Source organism: Canis lupus, chromosome 36 (assembly GCF_048164855.1).
Source record: "Canis lupus baileyi chromosome 36, mCanLup2.hap1, whole genome shotgun sequence".
Lineage (NCBI taxonomy): Eukaryota > Metazoa > Chordata > Mammalia > Carnivora > Canidae > Canis > Canis lupus.
Window position 1 is genome coordinate 28,475,542 of NC_132873.1, and position 24,483 is coordinate 28,500,024.

The following is a 24,483-nucleotide window of genomic DNA, read 5'->3' on the forward strand; positions in this document are numbered from 1 at the left end:
CGCCTTACTTAGATTACTCTCCTCCTGAGGCCCTTTGTGGGCTCTGCGGCCATCCGTTCTCTGGAGTCCTATTTCCTCCTCCTAACAGCCTGTGAATAGCATCGATTTTTCATGCTGGAGTGGTACAAATTATTTTCCTTATTGTTGCATTTTGATGATTATTTAGTTTTGAAGCAAAGATCTTTTTTCTCTACTCTGTGATGCCAATCTTTGTTTAAATAAGCTCTTCTCTTTTAGCTATAGAAAGTCCGTCTCCGTTCGAACTACTAACAGACTATTTAGATGACAGCGTGGCCTTATTTACCCAGACCCAGATCAGTGTGCTGAAAGAGGTCAGAAGGGATGGTGTAGACGGCCTAGAAAAGTGTCAAAGTAGAGCTTTCATTTACGGTACTTAGATTTCCAAGTATCACTCTCCAACATAATCATTTTGAACATATTTGGCGTAAACGACAGGTACATTTTTATCTTAAGTTAATGATATAGCTTTTAATCACAAAATTCAAAGAAAATAGCTTTAATAAAAAAGATTGTGTTGTAGTACATGAAAACCTTTGATATATGGAAACATGCGACAAACATGACAACGAGCGTGTATATCAACCAAATGGCAATTGTTTCCTGGAGAGCTAGGTTGAGAGGGATCCAGGCACCTCATCCAGTTTCAACAGGAGAGAAAAATCATGGCTAATTAGCGATGTCTGACATGGTGCTTAGAGCAAAGGAGTAGGGCCAGGTATTTACTTGCTTAGCTTCCTCAGTGTGTAAGTTCATGACAACTAAATCTGTTATTATTTACGCCCTGTCTAACCAGAAATCATATTGAAGACACTCCTCTCTGACCTTATTTCACTCTCCTTGAGAAAAAAATTCCGAGAAAGTTTTTCAAGGCTTTTGCCAAATTCACAAGACATTTAAACTTTCATTCATCTGCACAGCTCTACAGTAAATCAGAATGTTTCCTCCAAAATTATTTTTCTAAAGACAAGAAAATAAAAGAAAGTATCATATCTTTAGAAAATAAAGGCCATGATACATCTCCGTAGCTGTATTGCACTATCTTCTTTGAGGACAAGTGTGGCATTTGCTCTTGAAAAAGACAAAATATGGTTCATAAATCCTTGCCGGGCCTAAAAGCTTAAGGGAATATCATCGACTGGAGCTTTGTGCTGCTCAAAGCCAAGTTGAGCTCATCAACTAGACTCTCACGTTTAGATGCCAAGTGAGTCAATGGATTATATTAAAATAGATTCTAGGGAACATAAAGATAACTCAAGAAACCAAAAATACTGAGTATAAAGGAAAGATAGAAAAGAATCTAAAACACAAGAAGCGGTGCCATATTACCATAGGGGTCTTGAGCCTTCTGATATGTACCACGCGGTCAACACATGAAAAACCAAGTTCCTATTTAAGACCTCTAATCTCCTAACGACTGGATTTGCTACTTCATGTACTGACCAAAATGCAGGACTTTCGACATTTTAGCAGATGTTTTCAAGTTTGTTATTAATCACAGTTCTGTTCCCATACATTCCAAGAACAACCGGGATACACTGGGCTCTGACCTCACCAAGCACTGTGTGCATATATGTTATGTGTGTGTGTGTCATACATGTGTGTACACACAGACGCATACGCATTTAATAACAGTTATCCTCATTTGAAAAATAGAAACTCTGAGGTATGAGAAGTTAGCAAATCGCTAAGTGTACACAGCCGAGCAATAAGGGCAGCTACGGAGTCCGGGCTGCCTGGCGTCAGAGCCTGTCCACTGCTCTAGTCCTGCCCCTCGGCCGGTCATCATGCTGTGTGTTCTAAAGCTCAAGATGACCTAAACTGAGCTCCAAAGTAGAAGTAAGCCATTTTTTTAAGGCATATGGCCGTTTTCATTTTCACGTGAAAAAAGGAACAAAACCTATTCTCTATTTCCTTTTGAGGAGGAGTCCATGAGTCTAAATTAGCATTATTGTAACACATTTTATAAATCTATCTTGGGATGTCCAGGTCTTCCAAAGTATTTCCAGGAGTCATGCTAGTCAATAAGCCACACTTTCCCCAGTGTGGATTCATTCTATTCACTTGAGAATGTTCTACTCAAAAACCAGATTTTCCACCCAGGCCATCTGCCCCTCACCAAACCTTCCCCTTTTCCATCCACCTTGACCACACTTGCCCATGAAGACCTATTCCAATATATCCCGTTGGCTAAAAGAATTACAAATTGTACCAAGCAGAAGTCCCTTCATTCTCTTCAATTTTCTTTTCATTTCTCCATCACCTGGTCTCTCCTCTTTTCTCTCTCTCCTCCTCCTCCCACTTTCTTTTTTTTTTCTAATTGCTTCCCCTTGTTTTTATGATTTCTCAAACATCTGCCCTCCTTCTAAATACAGCATGTGTCACATAAATATAGATATCTAGAGACCTGCTCTGGAATGAAAAAGAGTTGCCCTGTTGAGAAGATGGATTTTCTATCTTTTTTGTCTCCAAGAGCTCCCACTTGCTGGGAATGTGACTTTCAGCTCCATGTTTATTTTGACCTCTTTTTAAAAAAAAATAGATACATAGATAACATATGTATTTATTCATATGTGAAGATATATATGAATATATAATCTCTGAAACCCATCAACAATAAGATTTTATGTGAACTTTGAATTGTAGTTCTTATTTTCATCATCAAAGTATTCTTTTATTACAAGAGAAAAGACACCAGAGGAGAGCTTTTCAGATAATTTGACTGAATTTAGCTTTTTATAGAAGCTAAATAGTTGGTACCAATTTATGTCTCTAGCTTATGGGGTTAATATATAAAAATGATATCTGGCTGAACCAAAACAGTATCCCTTTTCATTACATATCAGATATTAACAGTTGGCTCATCCTCTGGTTGGAAAGGGTTTAAACTTGTAGCACTGAAATGTCAATATAACATTCATCCTGAGGACATTTAGAATATAAAATTGTTGAAGACATTTAAAGTGAGATTGGATGAGCTCACAACTTGCTTGATTGCCTTGTGCTGAGTCATTCTTGTGCCTTATTGAGTAAGTGGTTGAAGACCAGGTAAATGTATTCCTCTTCAACGTCTGCCTCTGTTCATCAGTGCACCCCAAAAGACGCTTAAAGACAACGGCCAGGAGATGGGGAAGAAAAAAAAATATAAAAAAAAGAAAAAAATAAAAAATAAATAAAATAATATATATATATATAGGAAGATATTATATTTTGGAAGATATATATATATATATATATATATATCTTCCAAAATAATCCCAGCCTCTACTGATAATAAATTCTTTTGTCTGAAATATTTTAACAGTTTGCTTAATCCACAACTTCATTCTGTAATTGTAGGACCAAACTTTAGGTAACAGCACTGGACTAAGATTTGTAAACTTTCCAACCTTCTAGGAAATGCCCCAGAAGCAACAGAATTCACAGACAGAAGCAAAATACAGGGCACTACAGTTCAGACAACACAACAAGAGCATCCACGAGGTTAATCTAAAGGGAGCATGTTGCACAGTGGCTGGACTACCGAGATCTGGGACTACACAATACAGTATTATAGACAAAAGAATAAGACAAGAGATCTACACATGTTGCCTTGCATTTGTGGTAATCTACACCAATGAAAACATGTACTACAGCTATATTTGATTATGTATGGATATATTTGAAATAGTATACATTGTCTTGATGTTTTTTCTGTAATGTAAATAAACTATTTATATCACACAATATAGTTTTTTCTTTCCCATGTATTTGTTATATATAATAAATACTCAGTGATGAGAAAAAAATGGCATTCTTAAATTTGCGGTATCTCATAAGTGTAAATATAATCAAGCTGGTACAATCTGTGCAGGCACCAGTATTTCATCTCTCCCCATATCTTGAGACAGAGCATTAGTTTATATAGGACTCGGTGGCTAGGTTTTGAGTGATTCCAAGATCAAGGGAAATGATGGTTATTGGAAAAGAGAAAAAATAATTTACTTTATATCGAGTGAGGATAAAATATTTCAGATCTTTGAATCATCTCTATTTCATCAACTTTCTTCCCTGGTCTTCCATTTTCATCCCCAGAGCTGAAAAATCTCTGGCATATAAATTAAATCAAAGAAGAAGGGTAGGGAAAGTGTTTTATAACTCATAAAAGAGAGAGAAAGAAGATATTGGTTTTTATTGGGAAAGCATCTTAGAATCTCGCCGTCAAGTGCATATATCTGAAGGGTCCAGAACAAGCTACATCTCAGGAATACACAGAGCACAAAATCTATTCTGTTTAGGTGAGTGGAATTAAGAACTTGTGGAAAAATGTAATAACACCATTAGAAGTGAAACACCAGCACCACAGATTCTCAGAAGCACGGTGCTACATTTTATAGCATAGCGTTCTTTAAAAAGGAGCTAGAATTGCCACCACATTCCTTAGGAATGGCTTTATGGTTAATGCTACGCCATTATTTGAAGTGGAATATGGTGATGATGATATTTCATAAGGACAGAGAATTACGTTGGAAGCCTATTTATATGCTGAGATAAGAAAGCAAATTAATCCCATAGCATCCGAAAGAATTTAGTGGAAAGTTGATAGGGATTTTTGAGCATATAAATAGATATGATCACTTTGGGAAGAAATAAAATATGAGAACTCTCAAAAAATAAGAGGTAAATAACAAATCAAAAAATCGCCTTATGATCGCTTAGTTCTCCCCAGCTTTCTGTGGCTAATATAGTAAATCTAGAACTTTCATTGCCTCCTTTCGATCACTTCCGCATGGACTAAAAGGAACGACACTCCTGTGTCCAAAAAAAACCCACATAAATATCAAATCAACACATTCCGGGTATAAAATATTCAGTGAAAAATAAGTTTCCTGAAGTGATATTTAAGATATTTTATTAAAAAGGTGACAAAATAAATAGGATTTAGGACTCTGAAAAACCTGGTCTCCTAGGTTAGTCACTCTGAAAAGTGTGAATCTATTGGCGTAACCATTGCGCAAATGTCTCCATAAATCTGTCTTCTGGTCCTTGTACAAAACAAACTCCATTTAAAATTGTGCATGGAGCTTTAGTTTGATCAACACGTGCAGAGATGTACTAGCAGTGATCTCCTTCGTAAGACAGTAGTCAATGGCAAACAAATCCTTCCTCCCAAAGGGAGAGCTGCAACGCGACACTATGGAGCTTCGTAGAGTTTAAAAGAAACAGCAACTCCACTGACCTTTCCCTGATCAGGGTATGAAATGACTTGCTTTGCTAAATATTTGGTATGCTATCTTGCAGGATTTTTTTAAATCAAAGAATCATAAAACCTAAGTGTTGGAAAAGTCCTTGGAGTTAATAATACGGTGCATTCCTAGTCCCCTCCATGCTCATCTACCCCATAAAGGAATTCCTTTTAAAAGATACATAGTGAATCATAAATGAGCATATACTATGTGCCCAGCACTATTCAAAGTCTTAGGGAAATACAAATAGAAATAGTTCCTTTAAAGGAACTCCCAGTCTAGTGACAGGTGAGCATCCCGCCTCTACTTGAATAGTCCTTATAATTAGGAATTTCGTTCTTGGTCAATTCTAATGGTGAGACATTATTTTTCCTCTCAGATTGAGTTGAAATTTATTTCTCTGTGATTTTTACCCATGGTTTTTATTTTCCCTTTCTGGAGCAAAGGAGTGATGACATGTATTTAAAAATATTAGAAGAGATATCATGATTTTTCCACTCACCCCACAGCCCCTTTGCAAGTACTTCCTTCTCCAGGTGAAGCATCCTTCATGTTCTCATCTGATGCTCATGTGATACCAGTTTCCACTTTCCCTTAAGCATCTGCGTCATCCTCGTCCATCCTCTTGGACAAAGTCTACTTTGTCTATACATGTCTTTGAGCATCGAGCTCAGAATCGCACCGATGTAGTCTGCCCAGAGGAGAACAGAGTTGAACTCATGAAAAGTCAGATTTAACGGGGAGCCGTGATCTCTAAATCCAAGTTCCTACTCTCAACACAAATTTGTTGTGGAACCATGAACAAGTCATTTCACATCGCCGATCCTATCTCTCTTACCGTTTCTATCTCTAGTTCCAAGATTGTAGATATCCAGAAACCAGACGTTGCCACCAGAGACCACGTGAACTATTTCTGCTGCTTGTCCTCACCTTAGATTTAAAACACTTTTTTCATTAAACTGCTATTAAGCCCTATCATTCACCCATTCATTCATGGCACATTGATTTTACCTTCTACATGTACTGCGGGCCACCAATTAGCAGCACGGTGCTGAGCAATGGGAATACAGAGATAAATAGGGCAGGGTCCCGGCCCGTAAGGAGCTCACTAGCAGATCGTCCTGGTTCCTCACCTCAGAGATCTCACCCCTAGCAGGAGACTGAGAGTAAATGAACCATGATAAGAACCACGATCAAAGACCAAAGGCTAGGGATCCCTGGGTGGCTCAGCGGTTTGGCGCCTGCCTTTGGCCCAGGGTGTGATCCTGGAGACCCGGGATCGAATCCTGCATCAGGCTCCCTGCATGGAGCCTGCTTCTCCCTCTGCCTGTGTCCCTGCCCCTCTCTCTCTCTCTCTCTCTATCATAAATAAATAAAATCTTTAAAAAAAAAAAAAGACCAAAGGCTATGCCAGTGGTTGGTGCAGAGCACTCGGCGACCCTGCAGGCCCCAGTAGATGCGCGTCTTCACAGTAAGACAGTCAGGATGACTTCCTCATCCCCCGTACGAGTTCTGACTTCTTGCTTCTGACATTTTATCCACTTCTCGCTGCTCTCCGTATGCCCTTCCTTTCCCCACAATACGCAGAGCAAATGCCAGCTTACCAGTGAAGCCTCCGTGATTCCCTTGGCAGTCTTCCTAATTCCATCTTAGCATTTTCTGGGTTATTCCTTAATGGTCCGCACAATTAGCCTGGGAGCAACAAGAAGAAAAGAAAGTTAGCACCTTGCCAATTGTTTCCATTTATTCAACAATCCTTCACGGGGTGCCCACACCACGGCAGGCGTCGTTCTAGCCGCTGTTACGTGGCCATGAAGTCGCTAACAGATCTGTGCTCTCAAGCTCACGCTCTAGCAAAGGAGATAGAGGTGATGAGTAATTAAACACGGTTCAAAAAACAACGGCACAACAGTAAAGTTATAAGTTTGATTCAAAGAGTTAAAGAGAGAACGAGATGATTCGGGGTGGCTGGGTGGTGAGCGGGGACTGGATCCCTCCAAGGAGCGTGGGTACTTGGCCTCTGAAGCAAGACAGAAGTGGGTCCCAGTCTAAGCCCCACTTCACTAACTACTCAGCCTCGGACAAGTTGCCTAATTTCGGTCTCCATCATATTTTAAGTGGAGAGAAAGACGTCTTCCTATGCTGCGTGTCACCGCCGTGAGAAGTAAGCAAGACCATCCACGTTGCGATTTAGAACGATGACATGCTCCGAGTATACTTTCGGTACATGGAAATCTTTTTCAGGGATGCAATAAACTATTTGTTGAACAAATAATCGAGAAGAAAAAAAATGTTTTTCATCAGTTGAGTGAAATATGAATGGAAACCTATGGCTAGAGTCGGGAGGCATCAAGCTCTCACTCTGATGATTGTCTCTTGGGGAGACAAGAAAACTGGTTCTGGAAAAATGAGGCAAGGGGGAGTTAAGAATGCAGTTCCTCTAATTTTTTTTTTTTTTTCAAATGGGTTCACTGGCATCGTGTCTGAACAAGAGGAGGGATCATTCTTTCATTTCAAAAGAGGGTCTAGCCTGCTAGCGCACATACTGCTAAACCTCCTGTGTGAGTTTCCAGGCCCAGGATGAGCGAGTCAATCTTGCAGGGACTTTGCAGGACTGAAGTCTTCCCTTTCGCAAATCCTTGAGAAGTCAGTGGGGACTCTCAAGATTGGACAGAGATTATCTCAGAGTCGTATTAGACTCTCTGCTAACGTTTATCTTCAGGTCCCCCGCCCTTCCCCATGCTCCGCAGCCCCTGCACCCACTGTCCCCGCTCCCCAGTCACAGCAGACATCTCACCTACATGCTTACTCATCCGGGGATCGATGACCAGAGTTTTTCGGGTAATTAATCGCTATCTTTACGTGAGCATTCACACGATGTGCGGGATGAGGGATGATGTACCGTGAGGCTCCTTGACGTACGCACAGACACACAAAGGAATCCGGCCCTTTGCCGTCGGCGTCAGGAAGGTCCGGGTGGTGTGCAGCCCACCTGCTCCTACCCGGGCCTCCCTCCAGCCTCGCTCTGGACAAAAGTCGACTTTATAATTCACCCGCTCTGGGAATGTGACCTCCGCTGATACCTGTCTCCAGTCGTGCTGAATGAGTTCTCTTGACTTCGGTTTCTCATTTACTTCTAACTTTTTAAATTATTTCTCATGATTTCTCTCGCATCAGATAGGAAGTGAAGGAAACGATGCCTTCCTTTATTCTCCAGACCAAATTCGAGTCAGCACCAACCAGCACCTGACTCAGAGTTAATGAGAAGTCCAAAATCGGGTGTCGCGCGGGACAGGGGGGGCAGGAGCAAGAAAGAAGAAAGTTAGCGCCTTGCCAGTTGTTCCCATTTATTCAACAGTCGTTTACGGGGTGCCCACGCCATGCCAGACGTGGCCTTCTGGTCCTAGTGACCCCACTGCTGGCCCTCCTGAGCCCGGGAGGCTCAGCCACAGATGGCTTGCAGCAGCCGTCCTCCTGCCCCGCACAGTCCAGCCATCCTGCAGGGTGTTCTGAGAGGGCCACAGGCTCCCCTCTGCTGGGGCCCTGTCCCCTTCTCCGATTCCCAACCACCCGTCCCTTCACATCACCAAGCCTTCGTCCTCTGTTACCGCCTTCCCTGCTGCAAGTTCGATTCTTCTCCACAGAGCGAAGGCTCAAAAACACAGGCCTTCTCAGGAGCCCCGCTACGGAAACGAAGCACAGAATAATGTCCTAAGCTGTCACCACGGGAGACGGAGCTACGAGTAAACGTGCGGCACAAATCACATTTAACTAAAATTAGAAACCCCAGATAAGCCAGAAACATAAACCACCGAGAGAGGAACGGCGCCGTGCTGGCATAGGGCCTCTCAGATAACTTTAGTGAACGTAAGTCGAGGTTTTTTATAAGACCATAAATAATTCTTAATAAACAGAATCCGCACGAAACGACAAGTCACAAAGTGTCATGGTCACCTAGGCCCCCATACGTGCGGTTCTGGAGGAAGCTTTAACCGCCCCTCTCCATCATGGACCAGCGGGGGCCTCGGAGTTCAGCCAGGATCTCAAAGGGCCCCTTTGCATCTTCCCCTTTGTGTCCCCAAACCGCTGGTTCCCACGCCCTCCCACGCGACTCGGGAGCGGCCCCTCCGCTCTCAGCGCTCCTGCAGCCCTGGCAAGGGACCCGGCCTCGTGCTCCGCGGCTCTCCGGCGTGTGTCCCCAGAGGAAGGGGGCCAGATCAACTGTTCCTCCTTAACTGTCCCTCCACCTAACTGGCGTCTGCCTCGATCCACGGGTGCCTCAACAGCTCTCCCTCCACGCACCGTGAGAGCCTTCGCTTGCTCTCCGCACCCTGGCCAGGTCACCGTCGCGTGCACCGCACACCTGTGCCCACGCTGTCACTCCGCCAACACCTTGCACTTAAGTCAGACCCAGCTCATGACGGTGCACACCTCTGAGCTGACTCATCCCCCAGACTCTCCTGGGACTCTCCTTCCCCGCCTCAATTGCTGGGAGAAAGAGGCCGTGCATTGGCATCAACTGAGGCATGCGGTTTGGTTCAGAGCCAGGCGTTGGCATGACTAGTCTAACACTGAGCCACAGTGGATAGCAATGGCGTGAAGGAACGTACTTCTTATTCTCATTCACTCGAGAATGTATCATACGGTACTTTTCAAAAACACTTGAACCAACTATCAACCCTGGACACAATATAAAATCGACTAATTAAAAATACCAAAGAAAAAAAATGCTGCCAGAGTGTTGCAGGACGTGGACAGTGCACAGATAGCAGCCGGCCGTCGCCTGGGCCCAGGTCAGCTACGGCACAAGGGCCTGGAATGAACTAGCCCAGTAAAGACGGTCTGTTCCTCTGACAGGTTCTGTTACGTGTCACTGCAAGGGAGCTGTTTAGGAAACAAAGTCGAAAGCGCTGTGGTCACTGTGGTCCTTACCACTTCCTTGAAAAAATAATTCTTAGCTGGACGTGATTTCACCTGTTCGTATCTTTAACCTCCGGACCAACAGCATCTCAAGTAAGACGCCGTGGGAGCGCACACTGCGGGTTTGAGGGGGGTTGGGGGGAGCCCGGGAGGGAGAGCTGAGGGAGGAGCCCAGGGGAGAGCCACGGAGATGCCACGTAATTGAAGCGGACGAGACGGGTGGTGACGGCAAGATGGTTCGTTCAAGCAGCCCCTCACGAGGAGGCATGTGTCCGCCGAGCAGGGCAGGGCGGCAGGTGCGCGGAGGCGGGGGTGGTGGGGTGAGGCCGGGGCGCAGCTCCGCCAACCAGTGTGCAGGCCTCTGGGTGAGGCCGAGAAGGGGGTTCGCGTCAGGGTTTGGTCGTGTGCGTCTCTTCCCCGCACACTTCTCGGCCTCAAGACAGGCAGCCTAGGTCTTTATCTTCTGCTGAAGAGCCTGGTGCCAAGGCACTGAGTCTCTCCAGACAGAGGAGACAGGGAGGGCTCCCCCGTCCCGGGCCGCGGGGGCATCTGACCTGCCTCGGGGCAGGGGCAGGGTGGGGTAGTCCTGAGTGGCCGGCGGCCCGGTGGCATCGGGGAGGCCGAGCGAGCAACGGAGGCCGCTGCGCCCGCTTCCCGGAGGCCGGTGCACCTGCCGTCTGCGGGGCGGGGGGGGGGGGGGGGGGGGGGCCTGCGAGCAGAGCAGACGCCCCAAGCCCCAAGGACAGCTTAGCTCTGAGAAGGGGAGTCGCCCGAGCAGAACCTGCCCTGCAGGGGGGGTGGGGGCTGAGAAAGGAGTGGGAACGGGGACCCCGGGCTGCCACCCTGGGTGCCCGCGAGGGCACAGAGCTGCAGGCAGCAGGTGCCTCCCCGCGCCCGGCCCGGGTCCCGTCTACACCGCCGGGCCCTGGCGCCCAGCTCCAGGGGTGCCCAACCCCCACGTGGGTAGCCCCCCTCGGCCACGGCCACGCGGGCCCGAGGGCGAAGGGCCCTGACTCCGTAGCGGCTGCAGGCCTCGGCCCGGCCTCCCTGTGCAATCTCTCCCCTCCGTCCCCCCGCCGGGCTGAGGGTGACCCAGCGTCTTTAACTGGTTAGAACCCAGCATCCGAAGGAACCTTGTGAAGTGGGAGGCCCGAGCTTGGTAGCCGAGGCCGAGCCCCAGGTGAGAAGCGCTGCCCCGGGGCCTGGCCGGCCCGTAGGGACCCGCCTGGGCAGGGCCCGAGCCTCTGCCTTTCCAGAAGCCCGGGAGATGCTTCCTTCAGAGGGCGCCCCAGAGCGGCGGGGCAGCCAAGCGCGGGCGGGCTGCCTCTTCTCGGGGCCCGTCACTCCTCCGCGCTCCGCTTGGCCACAAAGGGGGGCAGCTTTTCTGGGATCCGACCTCAGGTTGCAGCTCAGCGGGGAACCGGAGGCCCCCTCCAACCCCCGGGCCCGGCGCCGCAGGAGGCCCCAGCCTGGCACAGCCACGGGAACCGGCTCCCGCGAAGCTGCTCGAACCCCCAGGGAGAGCCAGCGCCCACCGCGCCCTTCTGCCCGTGCGGCCTCCCCCTTCCCACCCGCAGGAAAGGCTGCAAGGGGGCGAACGAGCCGAGAGTCGCCCCAAAACCCAGGCCAGAGCAGGATCCTCTACTCGGGACAGGTTGCGTTGGCAAGCGAAGGACTGTCCGTCGACACCAGGCAGACTGGGCCTCATTTTCAGAAAGTGGAGAACCGGAGAGTCACACCCCGACCCGGGGCCCGGGCCGCCTTCCTCGGTGCCATCCGTCGTCACTTCACCGGGGAGGCCAGCCACCTGCAGCACACCCAGGTCCCTGCAGGAAGGCGCGCGCCCCACCCCGCAGGTCGTGGCCGGAAGCACCGGCTACGGCCCCAAAACCAGTTGACTTCGTGACCCCTGCCTGTTTGTCCCCTTGGCAGCAACACAGCGAGTGAGGAGCCCTTCCCCAAGTCCCCAGACCCGGGGGGCCCTGCTGGGGGACAGTGTGCAGGCCTCTGGTCATGCGAGGAAAATTGGTCCAGCCGTCTGTGTTTTGCTTCCTTCTTTTCATCATGGCAAGTTTCTCTGTCAGGATCCGAGGCATTAGAGAGATTAAGTTGTTGATTTTCTTTCTTTCTTTTTCTTTCTTTCTTTCTTTCTTTCTTCTTTCTTTCTTTCTTTCTTTCTTCTTTCTTTCTTTCTTTTCCTTCCTTCCTTCCTTCCTTCCTTCCTTCCTTCCTTTCTTTCTTTCTTTCTTTTTTTTTTTTGCTTCCTTTCTTTGAAATCAAGGCCTTTCTGTTCTCTAGAGTTTCCATCTCCCTGACACTCACTCACTGCCTCACATCATGCCTCATACTCTGAGACATCCTCACTTTAAAATTCATGAATCAACCTGGAATTCTCCATCCTTTGATCCTTCATTGAGTTGTTGTTTCACAATATCAAAAAAAACCTCAAAAGCTAACTTGAATAGTGGCCATACTCAAAGGAACACTAACGCCAGAATTGATCCTGAATACACAGAACAAAACTCCTTCCATTTCAGACATAACCCCTTGTTCGACCCCATGGTGAGGAATGAAGTCATCCTTCAGAGGGCTGACTTTTTCTAACTATGTCAAAAGATTTTAAGAATCGCTACTCTGGTTTACTGCTCGTGATAGCGCCTGGTGTACATAAAATTATCATTTATGACTCAGGATAAAAACAAAGCGCCCGGGTGGCTCAGTCAGCTAAGCACCTGCCTTTGGCTCAGGTCATGATCTCAGGGTCCTGGGATCGAGCCTCAACTCGGGCCGGGCAGCTGCTTCTCCCTCTCCCTCTGCCCCTCCCCCCTACTCGTGCTCTCTCTCAAATAAATAAATAAAATCTTAGAAAAAGGGGAAAAAAAAAAAAGCAAGACCGGCATGTATTAATTTCCTACCCATCTTTTCTGGGAGAGGTATTGTTTCGGGCATTTTTTTTTTTAATTTTTTTTTTAATTTTATTTATTTATGATAGTCACATAGAGAGAGAGAGAGAGGCAGAGACATAGGCAGAGGGAGAAGCAGGCTCCATGCACCGGGAGCCTGACGTGGGATTCGATCCGGGGTCTCCAGGATCGCACCCTGGGCCAAAGGCAGGCGCCAAACCGCTGCGCCACCCAGGGATCCCTGTTTGGGGCATTTTTTGACTATTATTTCACTTATTTCTTAGAATGAGTCTCTGAGACCTGTCGGTATTGTCAACAGTTTTATGATGGAGTGGCCATAAAATAGCTTACACGGTTGTAAATCATTTGGCCAAGGTCACAGAGCTGGTATGGACCGTCGTCGGAATTTGAATCCAGGTCTACCCAAGACGCTTTCGGTTCCACTATATGGAACATGCTGTTTCCATTACTTTTTGTTTTCTACTAGCATGTCAGAAATGGTACATCTTTCAGGGCTACCTGTTGGCCAGCCAGATACTTGTTCCAATAATGCTGCTGTTGCTCCAATTAGTTTGAAATTTTTCTTTTTTCTTTTTTTTTTTTGCAATAGTTTGAAATTTTTCTATGGGAATTATCCTCAGAGACAACCTATGAGTCACACCAGAACTCCCGTTTCAACATATTAAAAGGGTGCTGTCTTTATTATATATTTTATATATAACATATATTTCTATATGTATTTATATATTATATTTATATATTTATATGTATTTATAAATATATTGATTTTATATATAAATTAATATATTATATATTAATAATATATATTTCTTTATATTATATTTTTATATATTTATATATTATATTTCTTTATATATTAAAAGGGTTCCTGGCTTTCCCTCCTGCCATCCTCTCCTCCTTACTCTCCCACTTCTGATGACCTCAGTTGTCCACAGAGCTCCTAAAGTAGAGGTGCCAGGGGAAAGGGGTCAACAAGGTAATTCCAGACTTCCCTGTACATGATATCCTATCAGACATGATACTTGTTCATGTATAGGTTTTACTTGTTTCCCCATCCTTGTTCCACCTCTGGCCTCTCTGCCCCAAAGTATGTTAAGCTAAATGAGATCAAGAAGACTGCCTTGTTTATATGACCTCCGTGCTTAGAACAGTTCTTGGACCACTGTAGCTACTCAGTTAATACCTGATGAATGAATGAATGAATGAATGAATGAATGAAATCAAAGTCATCTCTGAGCTTTGCCCATCTACCTGGAATGCTGGCCCCATAAGTCGTGGACATAGCTATGTTATTATGGCGTAAATCAGAAGTTGAATAAGATTTATCTGGACAAAGTCTGAAAGTTACTGGTCTCTAAAGGAGGCCTCAAAGTCTCAGCTTCTCAGCTCACCAGACAGACGCTGCTAAAAGGGTCTTGAGGTCCTATTTCTTTTCCCCTTTCTTCGTCCCAACGCTCTGTAGGCCGCACCAGCTTCCAGGCAGCACCCTGGTGGTGCAAAGGCTGGTAAGGAGCTGGCGTGCTATGAACTACAGCATTACCACATGTCAGCAGCCCCAGCTGAGCCCCTTAACTCATTGCTATGAGAGCTTTCAAGGGCATCTCCTTTCTGAAAGGTTTGGGAACCTTAAATACCTCTTGCAACACACCAGGGTTGGTTGGTTGTTTCCTTTTTAACTCAGGCGACTCTGACACTGATTGGGTGCATTTTATCTCACAATCAATCGGATTAGAAGCTGTCAGTCTGAAAATGACTTGTTGCTTCTGAAAGGCGCTGGAACTCCGAGGTCCTTTTGTAAACTTGTTTTCCCCTGCGTCTCTCAGCCCGCCCTTTCAGTGCCCGGAACGAGGCAACCCAAGGCCTCGTGCCCACCTTGACCGCCGAACAAACATGCATAAAAAATCTTGCCAAGAAAATGAGGAAACCAAAAATAAAACAAAATAAAAAAATAAAAATAAGAAAAAAGAAAATGAGGGAACACTGAGTCATTCCTGGAATCTCCAGGCAGCATACACATTTCCTTTAAATACAATGGAAACAGCCTCTCATTTTATTTCTTATTAATATGACTTGGTTCTGATCTGATTTTAAGGAAGGGAAACTCATTTAATGGCTGACTCTGCACGGTGGAGCTCAGAAGGGCCCAAACGTGAACTGATATGTGGGATAAAACCCAAACACAAATCTTGTTCCCACAAGGGGCACCTAGTCTGATTTCATTTGTTCAAGACATGGGTCTTGATTCTATCATTAGCCATTCATGTGAAGGGATGCAAGTAAAAGAGAAAAATGTGAGCGACCGAAGAACAGTACTTCCAAAGCTACTGAGGTAGAAACTGTAAAATGAACCTACTTTCCATGAGGTCAGCTGTACATGAACGAGATGCATTCAGAATAAATCACGGCCAGGAGAGGCAACCGGAGAGCATCCCAGGGTGAGGCAAGCGCGTACCTTTGGATGTTGCCCACCGACCATTGTCACATGGCAAGTGTGAGAGAGAGGAGGGGAAAAGCTGTGGTATGTGACCTAACCCGAAGGGGCTGCATTGCTGCTCCTGCCTGTTTTATTTTTTTTTTTAAGATTTTATTTATTTATTCACGAAAGACACACAGAGAGAGAGAGAGAGGCAGAGACACAGGCAGAGGGAAGAGCAGGCTCCATGCAGGGAGCCCGACGCGGGACTCGATCCCGGGTCTCCAGGATCACACCCTGGGCCCAAGGCAGGCACCAAACAACTGAGCCACCCAGGGATCCCCTCCTGCCTGTTTTAAACACAGAGGTAAAAAGAACCTGCTTTGTTAATGGTTAGTAGAAATGATTAGTAGGAAGAAGGCACTGAATCTGTCAGACCCAAAATGTACTAGAGCGAAAAAAAATCTGTAAGATCCAATAGGAGATTAAACTCTTAATTGCATATGTTGCTATTATGTGTTTGCATATTTATTTATTTATTTATTTATTTTATAATTTTTTTAATTTATTTATGATAGTCACAGAGAGAGAGAGAGAGGCAGAGACACAGGCAGAGGGAGAAGCAGGCTCCATGCACCGGGAGCCCGACGTGGGATTCGATCCCGGGTCTCCAGGATCACGCCCTGAGCCAAAGGCAGGCGCCAAACTGCAGCGCCACCCAGGGATCCCTGTTTGCACATTTATTATTAAAATTTGATTACTCTTTCCCTCCTTGGGATGAGAAAAATAAGCTTGATGTCCAGCAAGATTTAACTGGGTTGTATTTGTTGTCTGGACTGAGTCCACTCAAATCTGTCCTGGGTCCAATGAACTATTCCAAGAGGAGGCTATAGGGACAGAACTATATTAGGAGCTACAAATTCGGGGCAAGGCCAGCCTTAGGTAACTATAAAGGGACTTACAGCAAGGACCTCCACGCCGGAGGCATGGGAACCAAGGCAAAGAGTTAGCAATGCACTTTTGATCTCTGTGTAGAGACTTGCTCTAAAAACAAATTGCAAGGAGATCTATGAAACCAAGCTACCCATGAATAATGCACCCTGGGTCCTTTTTTTTTTTTTTTTTTTTCCCCAAACAAACATCACTACCATTTTCAGGTTGGAAACCAATGAGACTCTCAGAATAAATAATTCCTAATTGATCGTGGACATTTACACTTTAACATTTCCTTGCGTTTTCCATTCTGGGTACCGTTCTGGAGAAGTAGGGAGACCTGGGGGCAGGTGCAAGGAGGAGCAGGTCTGAGAGCACGGAGACCAGCTTGCGGAAGGTGGATGTTTTGCACATCCTTTGAAGTCTCATCTGGGCACTGCGATGGCCACGGCTATTGTAGCCAAAACCTATACCACGCTGGCATTTGGGTAGCAGGGTGCTTGGGCAGTGAAGGAAAACCCTGAGAGAAGCACAACCTGCCTGGTTTGATGCTGTATCATAATGAGTTGCACGTCCTAGTCATCTTTTTCAGGTGTGCTATAGGAAACAAAGCGATCTGAGGCCTTCTAAAATAATCATCAGAGCTTGCCAAGTGGTGAGGGGCTGAGGCATAGCATGTTGCTCAATGTCCTGGATACTGTTTACATTTCCTAGCAGACACGTCCTCTCTGTGAATTACCCTAGATACTCCTACAGCAGACCATCCACTTCCACGTCTGACTTGGAGTCTCTGAAGCCCTAAATAGCACATACCTGTTGAAACCAAGACCGCCTGCTGCCCTGTGCCTCATTAAAGGAGCTACGAGCAGCAGGATTGGACTTGCCAACCATCCTGATGAAAGCTTGAAAGACAAGAAAGGAAACCAAGAAATTCTCCCTAAAGGAATCTCTTTACCAAGACCTTTGTAGTGCTTTTACGGTCTTCTTCAGGATGGGATTAGAAAACTTGTCCCCCTGGCTTAAGGATCTTAATTTTATGAAATGTTGCTCAGACGATCTAATTTAGATTGAAAGGCATCCTCTATTCATTTAGGATTAAAACAAGTACCTATTTAGGTCCACCGTCCTTGTTACAAGCTGTGGTAAGCGACCGTAGTGTAGCAGGACCATTAGTGGCAACGTCATGACATTGGGGCGGGGGGGACCCTGTGCCCACGCCCGAGTGTGGGTGACCAGGGAGGCCCCCTGGGCTGTTGAAACCATCGGCGGGCTCAAAGTGACTACAAATGCCTTTTGAAGGTAACTTTCAAAAGTGACACTCTCTTAAAATTGAAGAATTGTTCCGATCGTTGAAAAACTAAAACAACAAACGAAGTTCAGGATGAGAGCTCAATGGGAATGAGAAATAATTCATGTAGATACAAAAGATTCAAGAAGGTTGCCTCAGATTTTAGCTATCCTGGCATTATTAATTTAATTTCTACTCATTATGATAATACCAAGCATTTAGAATGCAGTTAGTGTTTATGTAGATGGAATCACTCCTTCTGAAAATTACAATTTTGAATTAATATGCTATTAAAAATGTCACTAGAAAGTGCTTTTATTGTTCTGCCCAGAGAATAACCGTTCCCTGTTCCTTTTCATACACCAAATTTCAGAATTTATTTTTTTTGATCGTCTTTAGATTTAGAAAACTGTAATGTTTCTGTTTAAGAACTCTCCGTATGCTGCATTAGTGCCGTGTTCTTTGACAGCATAAGAAAATATGCAAATATAGCCTTTTTAATGGTGATTTTCATTTTGTTGCTGTCATTTAACCAAAAAACAACTGATGATGTTTCAACTTATCACTTACAACAGTGAAGTCGCTGAATTGATATTTATGTTCCGAGCAGATGACACAGAAACAAATATGTTTGAAACACCATCTGCACCGTGGCGATCTCTTCCTTAAAGGCACAATGGACTTGCTGCAGTTTAGCCTCAGAGGGAAAATCAGAGGGCACAGCCCCTTCCAGGACGGTGGGGCCAGCGAGGCCTGCTGGATTGGGAGAGGCTGCGGGGAGGGGGCCGGGCGCACGTGAGGCCCGAAGCCTGCAACGTCACAGGCATCCCTCCCCGTGGCAGCCAGCGCTGTCCCCCGCTCCCACCCCCCATCGCCCAGGCTGCCCGTGGCCCCGGCCCCACTGCCCCCCTCTCCCTGCAGCGGTTCCATCTGCTGCTGGCTGCCACCCTGACGCTTAGGAAACCCCAGAAGCCCGGCCCCATCGCGTGGGGGTGCACCGTCCACAGTCCCATGCACCGGGCAGCGGCCGCCAGCTGGGGGGCCGTGGGCTCCAAGAGCTCCTCGGGGTCCTGCCGAGCAAGACTGACTCTCGGACGGGGTGCTGAAGGCTTATGCCAGGAGTTGCTACAAGATGTTCTGGGGGGCAGTGTTCTGTTACTCCAAGATGACTGCAAAGGGAAGAGGACGCCTCGATGGGCTGCCACGGACAGACTCGCAGACTGAGACCGGCCCCCTAACTGCCCGGGTAGAGGGTGCAGGGTAACTCGATACACGCTGCTCCGCCTGGGCTTCCTGATGCTGGCATAACCAGACCTCCTCTTCCAGGGGAGATTTCTAACTCAGCTTCTTGGAAATCCCCCCCCCCCAGCACACACACACACACACACACACACACACACACACACACATTCTACACAGTTTATCCCCATTTAGGTACCCCGTCGGCAGGCTGTAATAATTATAATGATAGTTGCCATGAACTGGGCACCGACTCTGACATGATGGTGTTGAGCCCGCATGAGCTTCACGTGCCAGGCTGAATCATTCCACGTGCCCAGCAGAGCCACCCTGTGTGTGCCCCCCCCCAGCCTGGGCCCCCCTCTCCGTGCTCTGAGAGGCTGGCCGTTCCCGACCGCATCCTTAGGCTCCCTTGCCTTTGGGCTTCTGGATGGGTTCTGCTGACAGATACAAGTAACGGGCAGCCCACAGGTGGAAGGGAGAAAAATGAGGTCGGGGCATCATTCCCCCTTTCCCTGTCAAAGCAGCTCAGTGGTGTCCTGCTATGAAAACCCCTAACCGGCCACCAAGCGTCACAGCTACAGATTCCTGCCCTTGCCCTTAAGGCCTAGACGTGCTAACTATTGTGTTTCACCAGCCCCTGTTCTTTCCCCAGCCCTGTCCACATCTTTGTGAACATTCCCTCCATTAAACTCTTGTCAATCACTAGACTTGGGTGGGGTCTCTTTTCCCTACTGGGACCCCCGAGTGATGCTTGTGCATAGAATCCTCTCAACAACGCGGCCGTGAGGTAAGTACGCTTTTATAGGTGAGGAAACCACGACTCCAATGGGTTTATTAGAACTTGCCCCACTCCGGGTATCTAATAAACACAAGGGCCAAAATGCAAACCCATCTTTCTGACTCTGACCCTGTGTTTAACATTGCCAAGATGATCAATTCTAATAATGAAGTTTTTATTATATAAAGCGGTATTTTTCTGAATTAATCTCTCTTGTCCTTATCGTTGCAAAACCCCGATCTCTTGCTTAGACTTACTGCAATCCTATAACATTAGGGAACATTTACTCGCCTATTTATCTGACAGAAGTCATATTTATAGAACAAAATGTACTTATTTGTATAACAGAACACAATTCAAATTAGCATAAGCAAAGAAAACCAACCTAGGGTTGTGGTGGGAAGCCTCAAATAGCCCCCACGATCCCCACCTCCTGGTATTTATGCCTTTGCCTAATCCTTTCCCCTTGAGTGTTGACTAGATTTATTAAGTTCTGATTAATAGGCTATGGCAGGAGTGATGGGATGTCACACCCAATATTAAGTTATAGGAAAAAGTGGTTTCTACCTTGGTTACCGAGATCACTCTGTCTGGCAAAAGCCAGGAGCCCTGTGAAAAGGCCCAGGTAGCAAGGGACTAAGGCCTTCCAAGAGCCACAAGCGGGAGCTCAGAAATGGATCCTTCCCTAGTTGACCCTTCAGATGACCACTGTGCCAGCCCATATTTGATGGCAACCTTGTGACAGTCTCCACCAGAATCTCCCAAGGAAGCAGCTCCAAGATTTTTGACCCGCAGATACTATAAATGTTTATTGTTTCAAGCCACCCAGTTTAACCCACACTTGTTTATCCTCAGCTGCCAAGTGTGGGGATACCGTATCCCGCAACAATAGATAACTTAGGTTTTGATTCTCAGGGCGGTGCCAGAGGAACAGAATCTTAAGGCTGAGTTCCCTGAACTGGGTCTGGGTTCCACCCATTGCGCAGGAAAGCTGGAGTGTGGAAATGAAGCAGCAGCCCCTTTGCAGCACGCGGCTACGTCGCAGCTGGCAGCTCGCTCACCCGTGGGCAGGAGGCAGCAGCCAGCCCGCAACTGCTCTGCCTTCCCCTGGGTCTCCCCCTTCAGCCTCCCTGAATCTGGGGCCAGTGTGCGTGCTTAGCTCATAGCCTTATCTCTAGAGACTGCATACCCAGATCTTTCAGTTGCGTGAAGTCAAAAACCTTAAACCACAAGTTCGACAAAGGGTTTAACGAAAGGCCTAAGCGGGTCAGGAGCCAGGGTAGTCAGCGACGGGAGTTTGTTGCACTTTCTTCTCCAGCTCCACCCTACTCCTCACTGTGGTCCACTAGGGTTTCTCTTCTCGGGTCTTCCAGCCCCAGATTTCATATTCTTGAGAAGTTTTCTAATTGATCCAGCTAGGGTCAGCCATCCTCCCCTTGATCCATAGGCTGGCGGTTGGCAGTATAATGTGGTAAAAAACAGAGGGAGACATGGTTTCCAAAAGAGAAGGGCAAGGCCGCTAACCCTCCACACCCCTACATCTTCCAAAAAGGTCTCCCTGCCTGCTCTGATTTGTCCTCCTGCTCCCCCCTCCCCCCAAGGCTGGGGCGGGGGGGGGGGGGGGGGGGAGGGTCACACCTTCCCAGCAGGGCTCATCTCTATGTGGTCTACAACAGCCATTGGAAGTTCAGCTAACTCACCAATACGGTCCATAATCCACGTATAATGTGCACAGGCCACTTTAAAACCCCATCAGGCTACATTCAGACACAACCATGACAGTTCTCACTTTGTCTTTTGTCATAATGACTTATGGACTTCAAATCTAGTTAAGCTTTAAAACGCTTTCCATTTAAAGCTTTAAATGCTTTCCACAGGGGCAGCTGGATGGCTCAGTGATTGAGCACCTGCCCTGGGCTCAGGTCATGACCCCGGGGTCCTGGGATCGAGTCCCACATCGGGAAGCCTGCTTCTCCCTCTGCCTGTGTCTCTGCCTCTCTCTCATGAACAAATAAATAAAACCTTTTTAAAAAATGTGTTCCACAGTTGTCTCACTTTTATTTAGTAATATACCACACTTTGGTCTTGGTCCTGTCAGTGGAAAGGCTACCTGGGGATGCTTTCTGACATTACAGATCTCATTTGATCTTTTTTTTTTTTTTAAATTAGATTCCCACCCTTTCAGCAATGTTTTCTCACCCAGTGAATGACTGCCAGATAATAAAGAAGCTATAACACCCTAATGATATTCTTTGCCAAATAAGGGCAAGCGACGTATAATGAGAAGGACTTAAACATACATCTGCAGGCACTGAATGGCTTTTGTTAACACAACTCATTAGGTGCGCAAATGGACCACTGTACACTTGCTTGAATATGTACCACCCATTCGTGGAGTTGTGCTAAAAGAACGTTCAGGGATCCCTGGGTGGCACAGCGGTTTGGCGCCTGCCTTTGGCCCAGGGCACGATCCTGGAGACCCGGGATCGAGTCCCACGTCAGGCTCCCTGCAGGGAGCCTGCTTCTCCCTCTGCCTGTGTCTCTGCCTCTCTCTCTCTCTCTCTTTCTGTGTGACTATAATAAGTAAATAAATAAATAAATAAATAAATAAATAAATAAATAAATAAAGAACGTTCACTAAGTGGGATTGTCTACATTTTCTAAATATCTCATAGGTATCTTAGATTATAAAAATAAGTTCTGGAAACTAGAACTGAACCTCAATATTTTGTGTTCATAAGAATGATCTAAAGAAGTTGTTTAGAAGAAGGTCCTGAGCTCCAGAACTATCAATTCAGATTTGGTTGACCCAGGATGGCCCTGGGAATTTAAATATGTAACAAGCACCCCCTGGTAATTCTGACATAGGACATCTGTCTGCCTACACCTTGAAATAAAAATTGAAGTAAACCCGGAATTTAAACCAGTCACTTCTGCCCTGAATGAACAGCATAAAACAAAACAAACAAAACAAAGCACCCTCCTAATTCTTGTGAACCCAGTCATACGGCCAGATCATCCCCAATAGGCCAGAGGCGTTCCATCTGACCTGGGGCTTGCACTTAGTCAAAGGGGGAGTCAGCCATAGGGTCAAACAGGCAAAGTCCAGGCAGGAGAAAGGGTCAGAATGAGTGTGAGCACCCTTCAGCCTGGGCATCTTGATCTTAAAGCCTGTGAAGCTCAGTGACAGCTGAGGAGAAGTGATCTAAAGGCTAGCAAAATGGAGAAAAGAAAAAAAAAAAAAAAAGACTTGTTTTAAGAAAAAGTTTCTGTTTAGAATGTTTAGAAAATCAGCTCATAATAGCACCTGTTATTGGTGCTATTATCAACTCCAGAGATTTGGTTGCTTTTAGAATGATGTTATCAAGCAACTTCCCCTAAAACCTGCAGCCCTGTTGCCTTTGCTGTATGTCAGACACAATTTACCCTTCATTTTGCTCTCAGCAGAGGTGTTTATATGAGACACTGTGATTTCCACGCATTGCTTCCTCTTTTTGTCCTTCCGTAGCCGCAAATATCAGGTGCCTTTCAGAAAGCCTGTGCTTAGTACAACCAGCCTATCTGTTTTCCCAGGCCCACCCCAAGGTGATGGCTTTCAGTGGCCCTGTGGGTCCTGAGGATGGCAAAGTGGCAAAGAAGGCTAAAAAGATGCTGATTGCACCAAATGACAGATGTGGGCTCAGGTGACCAGGGTTTCCAGCCGGGCATACAGAGAAACACAGGGGTTGTGGTCAGGAGCAGGGTCAGAGGCCAAGGGGTCCACACTGAGTCCATAGGCCGTTGGAGCACGTGTGAATTCTCGTTCCACTAGACGCAAAAAAATGAACGAGTAATCATAGTCAGAAAGTCAAGGTCAACCAGCCGAACAGTTGACAAGGCAGCGAGACACAGAGGAAACCCCTCCACCCCAGTCAGCGGCTGGAGCGGGGAGTGGAGACAGAGTCCAGGTGGTACTTCTCCTGAACTTGGCGATGTTTCCCGGAGCGAGGTCTCTGTGTCTCTGCCAACCCCCTCCCCGCCCCAAGCAGGGAATGAACACGCAGAAGCTCCCGCATCTACGAGGGGTGCTAAGTGAGCCCCCAAGGCCCGGGCCCCCCTCCTGCAGAGGCTTCCCATGCGGCCTCGTGCAGCAGGTCACCTGCAGGAGCGGCTCTTGCTGGGGCCCTTGTCCCCCCAGCCCCTGGGCTCAGGGGAGGTGGCTGGGGTCGGGTCTCTAACTCAGGGCGCTGGGCAGTCTCCTTCGAAAACTAAATCTCGCCGAGGGGAGCTCGTAAAGGGCGTGCAGACTGCGCTAGACATCCTCAGGGATCAGGAGGGACAGGACCAGCTGTGACGGGCCCGCGGGTCAGGAAGAGGCCGCTCGCCCACACTCGCAGAGAACATCATTTTCTTAACAGGGTGTGGAGCCTGACCACGGTCGTCTGCTGGGCTGAGGGAGCAGCTTCAGGGGATGAGCCCTCAGGGGTCGCCGTAGGACACATGTGAGAGCAAGACGAGCACCAGCCAAGAGCCCCCCAAAGTGGGCGCCCAGGGCTCGTAAGGGAGGCAGAGAACGTGGTTCTCGGCACATACTCGGGGCGCCCCCCTTGATGGCAAGGGGGGATCTTAGGCAGAGGGGTCTCGCCCCGGTCAACCCTGCTTTCTGTCCTGTGAAAGGAAGGCAGGTGACGGCGCCACGGGCGGCCAGGCAAGCGTGCAAGGACACGCACACGTGGGGATGACCTAGGTGACCCGGGACAGGA

The 24,483-nt window shown here is 47.0% G+C and overlaps 1 protein-coding gene across 1 annotated transcript in view; it reads left to right on the forward strand.

Moving 5' to 3' along the window:
• Positions 1 to 3,744, forward strand: part of TMEFF2 (transmembrane protein with EGF like and two follistatin like domains 2) — a 221,634-nt gene extending 217,890 nt beyond the window's left edge. Inside the window, exon 10 of the mRNA XM_072813549.1 lies at positions 3,415 to 3,744. Within this exon, the coding sequence (XP_072669650.1) occupies positions 3,415 to 3,511 (97 nt within the window). The 3' untranslated portion in view covers positions 3,512 to 3,744. The remainder of the gene's footprint in view (positions 1 to 3,414) is intronic.
• Positions 3,745 to 24,483: the final 20,739 nt, after the last annotated feature.